This window comes from Anguilla rostrata, chromosome 6 (assembly GCF_018555375.3).
Source record: "Anguilla rostrata isolate EN2019 chromosome 6, ASM1855537v3, whole genome shotgun sequence".
Taxonomy (NCBI): Eukaryota; Metazoa; Chordata; class Actinopteri; order Anguilliformes; family Anguillidae; genus Anguilla; species Anguilla rostrata.
The window spans coordinates 27,365,489-27,381,929 of record NC_057938.1 but is presented as its reverse complement, the minus strand read 5'-3'; the positions used below and the strand labels follow the sequence as shown (position 1 = coordinate 27,381,929).

Here is a 16,441-nt window from a genome sequence, read left to right as displayed (position 1 = left end):
TCGGGAACAGGGTTCACCACCATGTAGTTATTACGAAGGCCTAACCCTTTTAGCTAATTTCTACTGTGATACACTAAGATAATGGTTTTAACAAAAAATTGACAAAAAGAAGAGCAAATATATCAACTACTTAATTGGAAAAAGGTCATTGATTTAAAACTTGTGTGGCCGCGACCCAGCGCAATCACGTGAGAGTCATAAGGGCAGTACTCACATGATTCGTCATGTGACCTGTGGTGTATGCAGAAAATCTAAAGGCGCTCAGCCACTGGTTGGAGAACAGCCATAAAACCAGCCGAAGGTGCCCAACAACTGAGTCTAACTCGGCAGCTGAGGCAACAAAGGGGTTAGGTTGTCGACTCGTCTGATCCCGAATACAGATTTAAGGTACCATTATTGAAGATTAACTTGCTAGTTAGGGGAGATTTTTGAGGCTGAGTTAACTGGCTAGCTGATATAACTAAACGTGTCATTGCATGCTATGATATTGGGGAATGCTCGTTTGCTGAAATCAAGTTGATAGCTTAGCAAGTTTAGCTAACGCTAGTTAAATGCAAAATAGTAAAACTTTTTAAAAAAATATAACTTGCCAACTGCTCTGATATTGTTTGGTCAGTAATAGGCCTATGCTAAATCGTGTATGCGAAAGCGAGCCACAAACCTCGTGAACAGAAGAAAGGTTGGTTGGTTCAACGCTGTGTTCGTGTTAGTTAATGTACACTAAACCATAAATCCAAGGCGGTAGTCGCTAACTTTGTAAAATGTATGATGGCCTAGAGCGTGACTCAGACAGCCGGATATTGTCTTGCCGCAGAATGTCATAACCAACATAACTTAACATCTAGAAAAGCTGTAAGTTGCAGGAAAGTAAGGTAGGTTGGGTTCTTGCGAAGTGAACGATTTTTCCATTTCCGCTAACGATAGCTAATGCTCGGTGACCACTTATGCAAGTCATCGCATGACTTGAGTGTCTTTAAAATGTAAGGTGTTTCTTGTGGTTATGTACAGGAAGGTTTAACAAAAAAGTGTATATATATATATATATATATATATATATATATATATATATATATATATTTTTTTTTTTTTTGTAAATGTATATATTTTTGTAGCGATTACTATTGATTAATTGTATTCAGTAGTCTAATGTCGGTTAACTGTGTGTTTTGCGCAATGCATCACACTGCCTTTGTAACGAAACGGCACTGGTTTATTGGGTGTAGATTATCAATCTAGAAAAATCTATTTACATTCTTTGATCGTAGTTGAACAACAGTTCGTTAATGTTACTAACATTTTGTGAATGTTGTTTGTAACTGGACTACTGTCTGGCTCTTCTTGGGGAATTTTATCAGGATAGTGTACCGGGAACCCGTCTACTTCATTGCCCTGAGTGCCAGGGAATTTTTGCTGGACACGTTGTGTTGGCACCACGGATAACGTCTCATCCCAACGATGCAGTACATATATGAACATTGCGCTGAGATGCTTTCCTAGTTGAATGCAAAGCACTAGAAGGTGCTCCTGTAATTTGTTCTAGTCCTGTAATGTTTCTAAAGGGGAGTGCTTTCTTGTTACTGGTGGCAAGTGGTGGGGCATTGTTGGAAAAATAAAATGCTGGTTGGCAGAGGGTGCTTATGTTCGCCATAGCTTGGAGCAGCACTTTGAATAAAATTTATGTGAAGCAGCATTTTCACTTCCCATTTCCTTGTCAGTGGTTGAACATGTGATCCAGGGTATTGTTTTTAGAACAGTATGTACTTAAATTGTCAGGTTAGTGTGTGAGTCAGCCAGTGGGTGCCTAAAATGGCATACTTTAGAGGTGGCAAGTGCTTGGTGAAAGCAGTGTGATATTTTAAGTTTTGGTCTTTGTTCAGTTGGCCCAGTCTGTGCAAATGCACAACCTCTGGAAACTTATGAAAACTAAACCTGAAAAGTTACTTGAAGTGCATTTTCTTGCTTCAGATGAGAAACTCGCTAAAATGCCTGTATATACCAACCATTGTAAAGCCAGAAGGTTGTCATACTTGCTTAAGTAAATAAAATATCCTTCATTGCAATGGTGTGCTAAAATTGAAATGTCAAAAAAAAAAAAAAAAAACTGGTCTAATTAGTCTCCTGCATCATGAGTATCTGGGGGTTTGATGGTCCTCATTTATTCAGTCATGCTCTTTTCTCTGCCCTCTTGATTCACTTAAATCAGCATGGGATGTTGACTCACTGAGTGATGGTACTTTTAAAAGCCAGTGAAATGTGATCCTCTTTGTACATCTAGTAGGGCTGGGCGATATGGACAAAATCAAATCACAATATTTTTGACCAAATACCTCTCGATATTGTGGGGATGACTATTGGTACTTTCACAAAATTACACAATGAGATTTTGATAGATAATCATCAGTAATGCCTAAGTGGGTAGAGGCAAATAATAGAACAGTCAGGTAAGTTCAGAAAATTACATCACTTTACTGTAATGCTGCCTTTAAAGCCAGGGAAAGACAACACTTATGCCATTATGATATACAAAATCCCAGACTATATGTAGGCTCATATCACAATATCGATATAATATTAATATTGCCCAGCCCTAACATCTAGACTGGATTTCCCCCTCTCCAGATGGGCTTTTTTTTTTTTTTTTTTTTCCCCTCTCTCGCTGCACCTCTTGCTTAGGGTTGTAAGTTCTCAGCATGACTGGGTCATGAGTTAACTGATATGGGGAAATGCTCTTTCAAAAAAACCCAAATGTGACATGAGGCTTAAAAAAAAAAAAAAAAAAAAAAAAAAGTGTATTCTGTGAAGTGAAGGCTTGAGATGGGTGCAATTTCCCTTTTGAAATGGGAAGAGATTACCTGGTTCTTATTTTGGCTCATTTTGTCTTGCAGAATGTGGCGATTTGCCTTCCTCTGTGTGCTCTCAGCCCTGTCAGTCAGCTGGGCGAGGCCACGCCTCCCTCCCCTGTCACATGAAATGGTCAACTATATCAACAAGATCAATACCACATGGAAGGTAAGCCTGCCAAAACTTATTCTTGCTGTTGGTGGAACAGGCTTCTTGCAGTAGAATTTCTGAGAGATGGACCCCCCTTTAGGGGGCACTGAAAAGGCAAAACTTGTTGCCATGGAGGGCTGTGTGTATGCAGGTTTTCATTCCAGCCAATTAATGCTGCTTTAATTGAGTCCAATTACTCATTCAACCATATGCATTTAACTGCATTGAAGTACATTATATAAGCAAGTTTTTATTTAGACAATGCAGGTCACCATAGACGTCGTGTCACCATTATGTGCAAACCTGCATCCTTAATTCAGCAAATATTTGAACTAATTTATATAATCAAGATCTGAGGCTGGAATAAACCAGCATACACATGGCCCTCCATGACACTGAGATTGAGACCACTGGTGTTGGACATGGTCACAAATTCAAAGGTAATTGAATCTGCTGGACTTCTGCTCTTTGCTTGGTATTTGGCAATTACTGAAAATATCTGGTTTTGCTGCCATTGAAATAAGATCCTCCTCCCCTGAAGTTTGTTACTCTGCTTTACACTTCTGCCTCTCTTCAGTAAGCTTTAATGTCTGAGCCAAGCTTGTGGAACATTAGTCAAGCAGAATGGTATGTCTACATTCACAAGCTCTCCACTATAATTCAAAACCTACTGTAGCTGTCGTATCCTGTAAGTTTTCTGGCCTGCCTGCTGTTTTGTTCTGCTTAAACTGCAACTGAATAGGTATTGGACAAGCCATGGTTTACAGACACAATTATAGCAAAATATACAATCAAGGTTGGACTCTCTGCCTAGGTTATGGACTGTTGGCTAGCTGAAGACATGCAGTGCTGTGACCAGCTTGTTACTGTTTGCACACAGATTTACAATGTACAAGAGTGATGTCTGAATTGGCTTTTTAGTACTTATCCTGACCAACTTGCACAGATTCTGTTTGCTTACAATCCTCTCTTACAGGGGGATGTTTTTTACTGAAGCAATTCCATTTGTTCCCTATTCAAGGGTACAATTGCAGCATCCCGATTTTGAATGGAACCTTAAGTTGCAAGCTCAGTTCTACATTTCCGCATGTTGTAATATTAGTCTTTGGTAAATTGAGCTGACACTGAAGGGATGTACTTGCTTTATCGACGCCGTTTGTGTGTGTGTGTGTGTGTGTGTGTTTCTCTCTTTCCCCCCCGAATGGGGGGGAATGGGGGGCCATTCCTCTAGGCTGGACACAACTTCCACAATGTTGACTACAGCTACGTAAAGCGGCTGTGTGGAACTCTTCTGAAGGGTCCCAAGCTCCCAGTCATGTGAGTCTCCCCTACATGACTGAGTAACAGCTTTAGTGTTGGTGGTGGAGTTTAAGGAGAGGAGAAATTAATGGCTGTTGAAAATAAATGTTGGTGTCTCTTGGACACAAGGGTGGTCATTGGCTGTCGGAGACTGTATGGTCGCTTGCCCTGCCTAAATAACCATTTTATTTCATGAGGACATTAGTTTATGCAGGTGTTGTGTATGAGTTTTACTGTTTATATCAGTTGCTGATTCGAAGTGCCTGTCCTCAGGTAAGCTTGTAATACACATTGGTTATGGTACGGTTAAGAGATGCTTATCTGTCCATGTGATGCATTTTCAAAGTGTGCAATGTGTGCACATTCAAAGAAAGGAGATAAATGTGAACAAGCTGCAGTAAAAGGTGTTTAGTTTAAATCCACTTGCTCTCCAGGGTCCAGTATGCTGGAGATCTTAAGCTGCCCAAGAACTTTGACCCCAGGGAGCACTGGCCCAACTGCCCAACCCTCCAGGAGATCCGGGACCAGGGCTCCTGTGGCTCCTGCTGGGTAAGGCTGTGAATCTCTCCACTGCTGCTGGGGATGGGGGCAGGACCAGAAGGACAGGGGTTCAGCCCACTTGCTGTATTACCTATGCTTGCTTAATACCATGACATTGCACTATGCGTGAGATCATACTGATGATGCCACAGACCTTCTTGGCCCTAATTTACATGTTTGAGAACTGGCTTGTGCAGACTTGCATTTTGTTTCCAGTGCAGTTTAACACAATGAATGATCACAGTGCACAGCTGTAGTGTGTTCATTTGGAGGACCCTTCATGATAGTCTTTCCATGATAGTTAACATTCCTGTCCTATTACTGGAACCATGGCCATTGTCACGCTAATGAACAGACTAAATGGATGGTTATAAATGTCATCCAAGAACATTTTAAGGAAACTTTGCAAATAAAATTTGTTCCTTACTGTATTTGTATAATTTTATTCCCTGTGTCCCTCATTCTGAGGTTTGGGGACCCCATGACATCTTTGGTATAGCCAAGTTATGACTCGTTAAGTGCTTGTTTCCCTGCCGTAGCTGTATAATGCTGACTTCATGCTGTTTGGATTGCAGGCTTTTGGTGCAGCAGAGGCCATCTCTGACCGTCTGTGTATCCACAGCAATAGTAAGGTCAGTGTGGAAATCTCTTCCGAGGACCTGCTGACCTGCTGCTCCGAGTGTGGCATGGGGTAAGCTTTTTGTTGAGTGGCTTATTTGTAGACCTCAACAATGCTGCAGGTGTCTGTCCTTCCCAGTCTCTTCCATTTTAAGTGAATTGTTTTATGTAAGAATAGGGTCAGGTGTGGAAAGCTGTTCTGAAGTTTTTATCAGTTTGTAAATAGTACTGTGAAAAATGGGACTCTTCCCTCCTTCCCCTCTGAATGTTCCGTGTCTGTGTGCTGCCCTCTCACCAAATCGAAAGCCTTTTCAACCCCCTAAGTTCTTAATTTTGAGCATCTGATTTTGAATGTGTGGCTGCTGAACTAAAACTAAATTGAAGTCCCTTGAATAGCAAAATAATATTATGAAATTGATGGATTGAGTATATTGATTGCAATGAAGGCACATTTAGTTTCTTCAAGTGAAAAGCTATTCCACGGCTGTATCTTGTACCCAATGTGAAGCAGTTCAGCTCCTGATTTGCCAGATTGCAGTATCTTACTGATGTTACTTGTCTAGGTGCAATGGAGGCTACCCTTCTGCTGCCTGGGAGTTCTGGACCTCAGAGGGACTGGTGTCTGGAGGGCTGTATGACTCTCACATTGGTAAGGATTGTGTACACGACGTGATGAATATTCAACAATAGGGGTGGTCTTGGGCACATGCAGACTTTCATTCTAACCAGAGTTGCCACCTTACTTGAAGCAGGCTATTCATTTAAAAAAAAAAATATATATATATATTTATCTGAAAATAAATTAATATATACTGAATGTCAGGCTATGCTTGCTATGGAGAATGTGTCCTATATTAACAGGTCTGTGTACATATGAAACTGTTTCATATGTATAAAAAAAAAAAAAATAATACATTGATTTCACCTGTTAGTCTGTATCCTTGTGGGGACTGCATAGGTGCTAAGTTGGCCCAATAACATAATTAAACCAAGTGGTTAACTGCTTTTAGGAGAGTCACAATTTTCCTAGCATTTGAGAGGAGTTAAGACCGAGATGTTAAGACAGAATATTAACAGGTGACTGAGTGCACCTGTACTGCACTCAGACTGATTAAATTCTTTATTTTGAAATTATCCTTGTAAGCAGACACAATAAGATTGACTTTAGCAAAAAAAAAAAAAGTCTGGTCTGGTTTTATCAACAGGGTGTCCTTTGGTATGTAGCAGGTCACTAGCCACCTCTAGCTGGCACCACCCCACTGGACCACAAGTTGCAAACTGAACTGATTGGGGTGGGGGTTGGGAAATGGTGACCCTAGGGAAGGGGTCCTCAATCTTATCCAGAAATGACCGGTGAGGGTGCAGGCTTATTTCAAGAAGCAACACCTGGTTCTACTAATCAAGGCCCTTGGCAAAGACTAGTTGATTTGTTGAGTCATGCATGCAACTGCTTGGTTGGAACAAAAGCCTGCACCTACTTTGGCCATTAATGCATAAGATTGAGGACCCCTGCTATTGGGCAAACCATTTCTTTAGGGATGGGGTGACCATTTCGATTCCTGCAGGGCCGGTGTAAATGCAGGTTTTTGTTGTCACCAATTACACTTACTAAAGTACCTAATTGGCTTGTGCTGGTTTAACAATGAGAACACAGGAACAGTCGTCAGCTGCTGTCTGAATTTCTGATTTGATTTAGCTAATTAAAAGATTAAAGGCTGACGTTGGCATGAGAAAGGAAGCCAGTATCCGTTTCTGGGACACTCCTGCGTTAGGGAGAGGATTCATTTATTTTGATGTGCAGATGAAATCCAATTTCCTTTTTGCAGGAAGTGTGACCACCTTATCAATAAAGCTAAACTAATTGTGCAGGTGTTAAGCCAATGGTAATGAGCCAAACCTGCATTATTGAAACTGGAGAAATTCTAGAATTTACCCCTTTTAAACAATTGGTCAATAGTGGCTATAGAAGAGGAAAAACAGTACAGAGGTTCCCAGTTGGGGAAAAAAAAAACGTATTGGAATGCAGTCTTTTCCTTGATCATTTTGTGTTTTTGGTTTTAGGTTGCCGGCCCTATTCCATCCCTCCATGTGAACATCATGTGAATGGGACACGCCCACCCTGCACTGGTGAGGGTGGGGACACACCCCAGTGTGTGGCTCAGTGTGAGGCTGGGTATAGCCCCTCCTACAAACAGGACAAACACTTTGGTGAGTGACTCCATTTGGGCAGGAATGAAAGATGTGTGTATGCAGGTTCTTGTTTCTGAGCTCATCAGCACCTGAGATGAAACATTCAATCTTCACGGATCTTATAACTGGTGCTAGAGAGGCCTGAAACACAAATCTGCTTTCAGCAGTATCTGCTTTCTCTTGAGCAGGTATGAAAGTGTTCTACAGTATACTTGCTAAATTGAATTTCTAGTTTTACTAATCTTTCCTCCTGTTCGTGGCAATCATATTTGGTCCTCTTCACTTTTGATTCCTCCTGCAGGAAAGCATTCCTACAGTGTTCCCTCTGAACAGCAGCAGATCATGAGTGAGCTGTACAAGAACGGTCCTGTTGAGGCTGCCTTCACTGTCTATGAGGACTTCCTGTTGTACAAGACTGGCGAGTGTCCATATACGTACAAAACCATTGAGTGCTTGTATTGCTTGTATTGAAAAGCAGACTTCTAGATGGGAATGGGACCTATACTTACTCAATTTTCTTGTTGCAGGTGTCTATCAGCACGTCACTGGTTCACCTCTAGGTGGCCATGCCATCAAAGTCCTGGGCTGGGGTGAGGAAAATGGCACCCCCTACTGGCTGGCTGCTAACTCCTGGAACACTGACTGGGGTGACAATGGTAAGCACTGGTCACTTCTGATGGGCATCTAACTTTGTACCATACTAATTGTTTTTCAGAGTAATTGGAAATATTTTTTTTTTTTTTTTTTTGGCATTGATACAAGTATCAACTTTGGGATGGGGCATCAACCACATAAGAATACAGGCAACTTGATGCACTAAACAATGTTCAGATTCTGTGAGGAGTTTTGAGTGGGATGTTTAAATTGGTATTCTGTTTCAGGGTTCTTCAAAATCCTGCGTGGGGAAGACCACTGTGGCATTGAGTCGGAAGTTGTTGCTGGAATCCCTAAGAACTAGAGAAGCTTCTTGCAGTGGTTCTTTGTCTTCAAGTGTGTATAAGAACCTCCCTTTTTCTGGCAAGGGTCATTTGATCACTTGATGCCCTCCACTCTAAAACTGTAGTATCTGAATTCCATAGCTGAGCTATATGCTGACCACTTTCTGCTGCTAGATCATTGAGAAAATTGGGTTTAAAAAAATTTCAGCTTTTGATTTTATGAGCGTGACTGGGGCTTTTCATGAGTTTGTCCAAGGTGATCCTTGGTCAGTAAAGGTGTAGGATGTTTCTGATGGTTGGAAGCTCTGGGTTTGCCTTCAGAGCTCCAACATTCAGACAATCTACCAAGGAGCCCCCACCCCCTATGCCTGCCATGAGAACAATCACAAAGCCAGTAACTTGTTAAATTTTAGAACAATGCACTAGAAATCAGTTTTTAAATGTTTTCTATAATTGTGTAGTTTTCTTATTGTTGATGACATTGTACCGTTTGGTTGTCTTTTATGGTTTTTCAAAGCTAAATAAATTTTGAAATTAAGTGTAATGTGAATTATTTGCTATTCTGCCTTGCCATGATCTGTGCATAGCTCAACAAAAGGCAAAGTAAAATAAACCCTGAATGTGACGCCTGTGGTAAAATTGGCTCTTCATGCTCATAGCACCAATGCTTCACACTTGAATGGTCTTGGGTTTCTCTTTCCTTCGTTTTCCAGTTTGGAATGCCCAGTTTGTGTGTGTGCTTAATGTAGCCTCTACTGTATGTTCAGGAATACACTTGTCCAAAGCAGAATGGAAAGATTCTGATTTCCACTACTTTAAGAATTTAGCCTCCATCTCCCAGTTAAAGAATTATTTCCTTACCATACTTTCCTTGCTTGCTCATGGAATCTTAATTTGTTTAAATTAAATTAAAGCAAAGCACAGATTTGGTAATATTTCTGACTGTGCTTGTATCATTGTCTCAATGAGTCATGTACCCAACTCTTGTTTTGAACAGACTTCAATTAAAAGTACAACTTTCTTGGGTACATGATCATGCTATTAAAAATTGAGCTTTAATGATTGAATTGGTATCATTGGGTGCATCACATACAGTGGGGCTCTGTGACCTGTAGTCAGTGACTTTTACGTGTACAAACTTTTTTCCTTTAAGTGCCTACTTTTTCCCTTTTAATCATTTGTTTAAAGTGAATATTTATTTGACTTTCATTGACTGTCTTGTATAGCCCAAATTCCTTCTGAAAAGGATGCATTGGCTGTTTGAATTTAAAGTTTTCCTAATCCATTTTCCTTTCCTTTAATCCTTCTGAACATGTCACTAGGAAAAAGGAGTAAATTGGTTTTAGGAGTTCATTTAGGTGGTGGCTGGACCCCAGAGGTCCTGAACTTAGTGTTCTAGTAATGAATACTTTGGATCAAGTTCACCTGGTTGTGGGGGGGAAAAAAAAATCCTAAAAGTACTAATGATGATGCTTACTATTGAATGGTAATTGGTATGTGTAAAATAGGTCAGTTTTTGTACAAGTGCGAGTGTGCATATAAGTGTGTATGTGGACACCTGAACATCACAACCATATGTACTTTGAACATCTCATTCCAAATTCATGGGCATTAATATGGAGTTGGACCTTCCTTTGCAGCTGTAACGGCCTCCACTATTCTGTGAAGGCTTTCCAGTAGATTTTGGAACATGACTGCAGGAATTGTCTGCCATTGAGTCACAAGAGCATTATTGAGGTTGGGTGTAAGGCCGGGCTGGCAGTCAGCATCCCAATTCATCCCAAAGGTGTTTGATGGTGGAGTTCAGGGCTCTGTGCAGGCGTGTCAAGGTCTTCCCCCACCAAACTCCGCAAACCATTTTAATAAACCTTGCTTTGTGTGCAAAAAGGCATTGTCATGGTGAAACGGGAAAGGGCCTTCCCCAAACTGTTGCCACAAAGTTGAAAGCACAGAATTCTCTAGAATGTCGTTGTATAGTGTAGCATTAGGTTTTCCTTTTGCTGGAATTAATTTACCTAGCCCAAACTATTATTCTTCCTCTGCCACACTTTAAACTATTTGGGTCAGTACAGTCGGCACTATCCATTCCGCCAAACTCATTCATCCGTCAGACTGCCAGATCGTAAGTCACAATTCATTACTCCAGAGAACGTGTTTCCACTGCTACAGCGTCCAATGGCGGTGTAATTTACATGACCCCAGCTGGCGCTTGGCTTTGCACATGGTGGTCTTAGGCTTGTGTATGGTTGCTTGGCCATGGAAACCTATTTCATGAAGCTCTTGAACAGTTCTTGTGCCAACGTTGTTTCAGAGGCAGTTCGGAACTCGGTGAGCGCTTTAACCAAGGACAGATCATTTTTACGCGCTACACGCTTCAGAACTCAGTGGTCCCATTCTGTGGGTTACCGATTTGCGGCTGAGCTGTTCTTGCTCCTATACATTTCCACTTCACAATAACAGTACTTACTGTTGACTAACAGAGCTCTAGTGGGGCAGAGATTTGACTAACTGACTTGTTGGAAAGGTGGCATCCTATGACCGTGCCATGTTGACTGAGCTCTTCAGTGCAACCCATTCAACTGCAAATGTTTGTCTGTGGATATTGCATGGCTGTATGTTTGATTTTATGCACCTGTTAGCAGTGGGTGTGGCTGAAATTTCCTAAAGCGCTAATTAGAAGGGATGTCCACATATTTTTGTAAATGTGTATGAGAGGAGAGTGAAGGCCGTATCAGTCAGATTTTAGCCTTCTATCCTTAAATGTTTATTATAATACAATGTAAACCTTGAAATGTGTTAGCCAGTCACATTCTATATCAATATGATTTATATGATGTAATACTTTCTTTAAAAGAATGGCAAGACCCCCTGAATGGGATGCACCATGACAAAAAAAAACATCTATCCCAGTACAGGCCAACTGAAAAAGGTGAAAATTATTCTCAAAAGTTGACACTTGAGACAAGGCTCAGGTCCTGGTCTACATTTGACCTAAATTGTGTGAAATATTACTGTACCATTTTCAAATAATCCTTCTCCTAACTTTCAATGTTAACCTATACAGGCCTTTTGGAAAAAAATTTAATTTTTGTTTTTCACAGCATGGGTCCGGATCTGTGTCTGACCCAAGTTGGGTGAAATATTGCTCTAGCATTTCCAAGTAATCCCACTCCAGATATTCTATGTAAATCTATACAGGCCTACTGGAAAAAAGTGAAAACTTGGAATAGAATTTCTCCCCCCAAATTAGAAGGTAAAAATGTCATACTTTTTTTTATGACCGAACAGATCCTATCATAGCTCTGACAACTTGGATGAAATATTGCCCTAGCATTTTCAAATAATCCCACCCTAAACTATCTAGTAAACCAAAATGAAAAGTTCAGATTTTTGACAAGAACCAATGGCCTCTGTAATATCTGATACTGATACAAAAAGGCACATTATGACTGGACTATTTGGGTATGTAAAATTTATGGAGGGATATACTCTGGTGTGAAACGGCAATTTTCATACAGAAATAATGACCACTCATTGACCAATCAGCATCGAGTATCCAGCAAAGCTTTGGGATAAAGGAAGTAAATATAGTATTTTTGTTTATGATAAAAATAAAACTATGTAATTGCATACATACGTTTACAATAAGGAGCCTTACCCGGTGCTACTGGAATGGGATTCATTTGATGATATTTTGGTAATCTGACTCCCAATATAATTTTTTAACCTCTATGCTAACAGTTTTACATAGGAGACTGCAAATGATCTGCCAGTAGTGTTGCTCTGTACAGATCGCTATCTATCTTGGTAGACACAGATATGCCTCTGGCATTTGTAGCCTGCATAGATACAATTGTGTATCTTGCTACGGTATTATACACAATTGCCATAGCAAGACATGCCTATGGGGTACAGGTATCCTGAGGTCTATGTTCATGTTAGGATCTTAAAACTGTAAGGTGTGCAGCGGTAAGAGTCCAAGAGGAATGCCAGGTTACGGTGAATGCAACTTATAATACTGCATTTAATGATGGAAATATAAAATGGTGCAAAAAGTGAAAAGTGGAATGGCTATACATGAATGGCATGCAGGAGGTCGTATTGACAAGTCTCCTCAAACCATTCCACTTTTCCCCTTATATCCCCAAGGATCAAAGGAAAACCCCAAGATCGATTCATAACAAAACGGTGACATTATTGATTCTGCTTGTCCAAGATCTGGAAGTTTATCACACTGGGTTCACCTTTGTAGCTGACCACATCATCCAAGACACTAATAAGGTTTACATAATGCTGATCCAGTCTATTTTATCAAACCCTACGGACTTCCGGTCAGCTCCGTAAACACATTCTGTTTTCCTTTGGGGGTCTGATAAGGGGCACACTTCTGTAAACCGTCCTACAATATCTATCTTCAAATAAATACACAATGGGATATATGTACTTTTCCAGTGCATTTTGTTCTTGTATTCCTAACATTATATAGCAATTTTATGTAGCCTAATGTTCCATTTTTATTTTGAATAAAATGGCATTACATTTAATGATATTCAATTACATTGCATTTCAAGTGCAGCAAAATGTCTTTACTATTAAATTGTATCATATATTAATCTCCTTACAAACAAAATGATTCATATCAAAATATTGGCATAGAAGTGAGGATTAAGTAAAAATGTTTATTTTCTGAATCCAGTGGTTACAACAGTCAATGCCCTTGCTAAAATGTTCAGTTCTCTGAATACTGAACACAAGTGGTATTGCGTGCTAGAACCCCTTACTTGACCTACAATTTATTGACAATGACAATTATAAATTCATTGTTAGGTCAGTCGAACAGTAACCTCATGGAATAAACCAGAAATAAACTATATCAGGTCTTCAGATTAAACAATTTTATTAACTGAGAAACGGTCAATTAGAATAATGAATTGAAATCATACATTCATTATTGAATGTAGACTTAATACTTCCCAATTTTTTTACTTTTACAAATGAGCCAGAAAAACTCAGATGTTGTAAGTACACAACCAAGGAACCAACAAAAAAAGAAAAACCCTTGTCCTCCAAGACTCCAAAAACCAAATGAAAACTTTTTTCCTGCAGCCATCATAAATACTTTACCCAATAATGCTTGATGATTCTTGCCCTGATTGGGTGATGCTGAGTTAAGGTGTGGAAGGGGGTCAGGCTCATTTATGACAAAGCCTGGCCAATTTAAAAGCTAACAATTTACTTATTAAAGTGACCTTACCCTGTTGAAAGCAGGGTTAAGCACCATGATATAGATCAATAGATCAATGGTTTCAATCTCTTTCTAATGAGATAAAACATGAATTGTTTAGGTGAGTCAGCTCAGCCATTGAATACCTCTGGTATTTTACTGATGGGAAAACTGACTGTGGGGAATGAGAAGAAATAATGTTAGTTAATGATAATAGGTAAAGATAAATTAGCTAGCTTGCTCAGTCTGGGAGTTTATCTGGAAAAGTGGAGGCGGTATTCTGACAAGTTTAGACAGAGAGCATCAATCCAAAAAGCATAAAATACCATAGGAGATAGGAAGCAAGCCGTTTCTGTTTAAACCTGATCTTAAGATGCTCCAGTGTATCCACATGACTGGCTGCACTATCTTTTTGGCAGATTTCACATCCAATACTCGTGGCTCCTTCCAGAACTGAAAAACACACTAGTTACTTTTTTATATTTGAACTATTATCTTAACCCATTTTTAATGCGCTTCATCGTAATACTTCGCCTCAAAATATGAATCGCAACCATCAATTTTTTTTTACCTCACTTTTTAGCTGCGACCGCAGCTCTATAGCTCTGTCTGTCGGTCGGTCGGTCCGCAAAAAGTGTCCCACCCGTAGCGGCCACAGTTTTCGCCCCAGGAGCCTGAAATTTGACATGGACGTTGGTCATGACCAGAGACTGTAAAAAATATGGACAAAGCTACTGTGACGTCACCCATTGCCTCTCCGTGGGTCTGTAAAACACGTTTTGAAGCGGCCATGTTCTCGATTTGGAGCCAAAACCATAGAGTTAAGCGGTCTTGTGATTTTTACAATGTGATTGACAGTCCGGTGCGGAAAAGCCCATCAACCTGAACGAACGATTGCAGAACGAACTTGAGGCTAGCTGACTGTCTGCCGTTATGTTTTAAAATATATGATCAAATGTTTACGGAGTTTAATTTCCATCCGTGACTGTACTGTGTCATGTAATCACGTTATATGTATGACATTAATAATACAATTATGTTCAGTTATCTTCAATTTATGTTTCTCGGCAAAACGAATATGCTTAGCTAGCATATCAGCTTGCCAGTGAGCTAGGTAAGCTATCCGTGGTTAGCTCACGCATTAGCAATATGAACTACAGGGGAACATCGACTGCACTGATGGTCAATCAATCAGAGATGTGTAGACTACTGGCAGGGTTCGTACGGTCATGAAAAACCTGGAAAAGTCATTGAAATTTAAAATGCAATTTCTAGGCCCTGGAAAAGTTATGGAAAATAATATTTTTAAAAAAGTTTTGGAAAAGTAATGGAAATATAGCTAAAGTTGCATAAAATATAATTACTAATTAATCCAATCATAAAAATAGTATGTATAGTAATAAAACGTAAATTGGCACGTAACCTTCGCGGTATTTTGGTGGTGTGAGAAGTTAATTCGGTCTGGCTCAGTCTGTTTACAGGCACGCCCAACAGGCACGCTTCTGCTAATGTAGCAGTTAGTAAACGTAGGCCCTACTGTGCCAACAATATGCCAGGGAAGTGCAGCTTCAATTATATATCAGGCTCGAAATTAACTTTTTTTACTTGGTAGCACTGGTGCTACCAATTTCAAAAAGTTAGGAGCACCCACCAAAATGTAAGGAGCACCAACAATATATGCAATAGATTTTTTATTGATAAAAAACGACAATAACAGTACGGTTTACAAGTAACAGTTAAACGGTCACCCCTAAAATGTGTCGACTCTTCAAGGAATTGCGCGTTATGCATTCAAACGACAAAGCGCTTCTCGTCACATTAATACCGCTAATTAAATCAACCGCCAGTAAACTGCATCAGAGAAATTAGCTGTTTCAACCGGGTCGCTACACAAAACGCTACGTTAATGTTTCAAAAAAAAATAAAAATGCCGTAATCGTTCGCTTCAACTTTTCAGCTTTCGATAACGCTAATAAATTGAACATAAACTTTTGTCTTCAGGTAACAAGTAAACGCATTAGCTCTCTGTGTCGCGTGACAGTGGAGTGCTGCAAAAGGGAGTGATTGAAGGCTAATATTAACCAATTTAAGCATTAAAGGTAAGAATGTCAAGCTCACGATTGATTAGAAGGGTCACCGTCAGCTCACAAGGCACATACTGAGTGTACTAACTAGCGAATGTACAGAGAAAGAGACGTTCGACTGAAAAAAGAAAAAAAAAGGTTGCACCAGAACAATTATTTGCACTCGCACAAATGCTCCCAATTATATTTCGAAGTCGCACAGATTAAATTTTGGGAGCATATGCGACCAAAATGGTCGCAATTTCGAGCCCTGTTTGAGACATTGACGAAAATGTTAAACTATTCGAATTAAAAAATGAAAGAATGTATCTAAGTGTGTCTGTCTGGTGTTTATTTGTTTTAGAGAGGCACCATATGTTTCAGATGCAGACCTATGATCGTCCCGCTGAGATAAAGTCATTTGTTTTGGTCATGGAAATTCAGTTAAAGGTTGTGGAGAAGTCATGGAAAAGTCATTGAAAATCATTGGTGAAAAAGTGTATGAACCCTGTACTGGTGATTTGACTAGGCTAATTTTCATATAACTGTCTGGTAGACCTGCTGTTAACCAAGCAAGT

The 16,441-nt window shown here is 39.9% G+C and overlaps 1 protein-coding gene across 1 annotated transcript; it reads left to right on the top strand.

Moving 5' to 3' along the window:
• The first annotated feature begins 225 nt into the window (after window positions 1-225).
• On the top strand, window positions 226-9,114 carry LOC135256960 (cathepsin B-like). Its single transcript, XM_064339276.1, has 10 exons — window positions 226-387; window positions 2,886-3,009; window positions 4,223-4,308; window positions 4,725-4,839; window positions 5,406-5,521; window positions 6,012-6,097; window positions 7,510-7,656; window positions 7,940-8,056; window positions 8,166-8,294; window positions 8,520-9,114. The coding sequence occupies exons 2-10, from the start codon at window positions 2,887-2,889 to the stop codon at window positions 8,594-8,596; spliced, it is 996 nt and encodes a 331-aa protein (XP_064195346.1). The 5' UTR covers window positions 226-387; window position 2,886; the 3' UTR covers window positions 8,597-9,114.
• The last annotated feature ends 7,327 nt before the right edge of the window (window positions 9,115-16,441 follow it).

Coding starts and splice junctions, on each gene's coding strand:
- LOC135256960 (XM_064339276.1), top strand. CDS start 2,887: ATGTGGCGATTTGCCTTCCTCTGTGTGCTCTCAGCCCTGTCAGTCAGC. Junction 3,010..4,222: donor AGATCAATACCACATGGAAG/GTAAGCCTGCCA, acceptor CCATTCCTCTAG/GCTGGACACAACTTCCACAA. Junction 5,522..6,011: donor TGCTCCGAGTGTGGCATGGG/GTAAGCTTTTTG, acceptor TTACTTGTCTAG/GTGCAATGGAGGCTACCCTT.